At 68.2% G+C, this 2,393-nt stretch overlaps 1 protein-coding gene across 1 annotated transcript in view; it reads left to right on the top strand.

Moving 5' to 3' along the window:
- Positions 1 to 2,393, top strand: part of ZC3H4 (zinc finger CCCH-type containing 4) — a gene marked incomplete at its 5' end in the record, with an annotated part of 19,008 nt that overhangs the window by 11,213 nt on the left and 5,402 nt on the right. The window contains 2 exons of the mRNA XM_017839928.1: positions 9 to 160; positions 1,407 to 1,729. Coding sequence (XP_017695417.1) covers positions 9 to 160; positions 1,407 to 1,729 — 475 coding nt within the window. The remainder of the gene's footprint in view (positions 1 to 8; positions 161 to 1,406; positions 1,730 to 2,393) is intronic.

A 2,393-nucleotide genomic window follows, 5' to 3' on the forward strand; every position in this document is an offset into this window, starting at 1 on the left:
CCCCCCCCCCCCCCCCCCCCCCCCCCCCCCCGCCCCCCGGGCCCCCCCCGATCCCGGGGGAGCCCCTGGAGCCGCCCCCGGACCCCTTCAAGAAGATCCCGTCGCTCTTCGAGATCGTCGTCAGGCCCACGGGGCAGCTGGCCGAGAAACTGGGCGTCAGGTGGGCACCTGGGGGCACTTGGGGGCACCTGGGAGTACCTGGGGGCACCTGGGGGCACCTGGGGACAGGGGAGGGCACTTGGGGACAGAGGAGGCCCACGGGGCAGCTGGCAGAGAAACTGGGCGTCAGGTGGGCACCTGGGGGCACCTGGGCACACCTGGGGGTACCTGGGGGCACCTGGGGACAGGGGAGGGCACCTGGGGGCACTTGGGGACAGGGGAGGCCCATGGGGCAGCTGGCCGAGAAACTGGGGGTCAGGTGGGCACCTGGGGGCACCTGGGCACACCTGGGAGCACCTGGGGGTACCTGGGGACAGGGGAGGGCACTTGGGGACAGGGGAGGGCACCTGGGGACAGGGGAGGCCCACGGGGCAGCTGGCGGAGAAACTGGGCGTCAGGTGGGTACCTGGGGGCACCTGGGGGCACCTGGGCGCACCTGGGGGCACCTGGGGACACCTGGGGGCACCTGGGCACACCTGGGGGCACCTGGGGGTACCTGGGAGTACCTGGGGGTACCTGGGGACAGGGGAGGCCCACCAGGCAGCTGGCAGAGAAACTGGGCGTCAGGTGGGCACCTGGGGGCACCTGGGGGTACCTGGGGGTACCTGGGCACACCTGGGGGCACCTGGGGGTACCTGGGGGTACCTGGGGACAGGGGAGGGCACCTGGGGACAGGGGAGTGCACCTGGGGGTACCTGGGCACAGGGGAGGGCACCTGGGGGTACCTGGGCACACCTGGGGACAGGGGAGGGTATCTGGGGGTACCTGGGGACAGGTGAGGGTATCTGGGGGCACCTGGGCACACCTGGGGTCATCAGGGGACAGGGGAGGCCCACGGGGCAGCTGGCCGAGAAACTGGGCATCAGGTGAGGGCACCTGGGGGTACCTGGGCACAGGGGAGGGCACCTGGGGGTACCTGAGGGTACTTGGGCACACCTGGGCACATCTGGGGACAGGGGAGGGCACCTGGGGCACCTGGGCACAGGGGAGGGCCCCTGGGCACACCCGAGGGTACCTGGGGGTACCTGGACACAGGGGAGGGCACCTGGGGCACCTGGGGGTACCTGGGCACAGGTGAGGGCACCTGGGGGTACCTGGGCACAGGTGAGGGCACCTGGGGGTACCTGGGCACAGGTGAGGGCCCCTGGGGGTCAGGTGGGCACAGCTGGGGGTCAGTTGTGCCCCGCTGGGGGTCAGTTGTGCCCGCTGTTCCCAGCCCTAATTCCCGTTTTCCCGCTGTTTTCCAGGCACCCGGGGCCGCCCCCCCCGCGGTTCCCGGGCCCGGGAGGCCCCCCCGGGCCCCTCCCCGGCCCCCTGCACCCGGAGCTGCCCCCCGAGCTGCCCCCCGAGCTGCACCCCGACCTGCACCCCGACCTGCACCCCGACATCCCCATGGGACCCCCCCTGGGCCCCCCCGGGCCCCCCCTGCTGCCCTTCGGGGGCGGCCCCGAGGAGTCCCCCCACCCCCACCCCGGGCTGATCCCGCCGGGACCGGCACCGGGATTCTACGAGTCCTTCTACCCCCCCCCGGACGGGATGGACATGGAGCCCGGGAACATGGGCGGCTCAGGTGGGAAAACCGGCAACGGCCCCGAGCCCCGCTGCTCCTCCCAGATCCGTGTGCTCATCCCAAATCCTGCTGCTCATCCCAGATCCGTGTGCTCATCCCAAATCCTGCTGCTCCTCCCAGATCCGTGTGCTCATCCCAAATCCGTGTGCTCATCCCAGATCCTGCTGCTCATCCCAGATCCGTGTGCTCATCCCAAATCATTCTTCTCATCCCAAATCCTGCTGCTTATCCCAAATCCTTCTTCTCATCCCAGATCCGTGTGCTCATCCCAAATCCTGCTGCTCATCCCAGATCTGTGTGCTCATCCCGAATCCGTGTGCTCATCCCAGATCCTTCTTAACATCCCAAATCCTGCTGCTCCTCCCAGATCCGTGTGCTCATCCCAAATCCTGCTGCTCATCCCAGATCCTGCTGCTCATCCCAAATCCTGCTCCTCAGCCCAAATCCTTCTTAACATTCCAAATCCTGCTGCTCATCCCAGATCCGTGTGCTCATCCCAAATCCTGCTGCTCATCCCAGATCCGTGTGCTCATCCCAGATCCGTGTGCTCATCCCAAATCCTGCTGCTCATCCCAGATCCGTGTGCTCATCCCAGATCCGTGTGCTCATCCCAGATCCGTGTGCTCATCCCAGATCCGTGTGCTCATCCCAAATCCTGCTGCTC

The sequence above is a fragment of the Lepidothrix coronata genome, unplaced genomic scaffold, assembly GCF_001604755.1.
Source record: "Lepidothrix coronata isolate B3197 unplaced genomic scaffold, Lepidothrix_coronata-1.0 Scaffold580, whole genome shotgun sequence".
In the NCBI taxonomy this organism is placed as follows: Eukaryota; Metazoa; Chordata; class Aves; order Passeriformes; family Pipridae; genus Lepidothrix; species Lepidothrix coronata.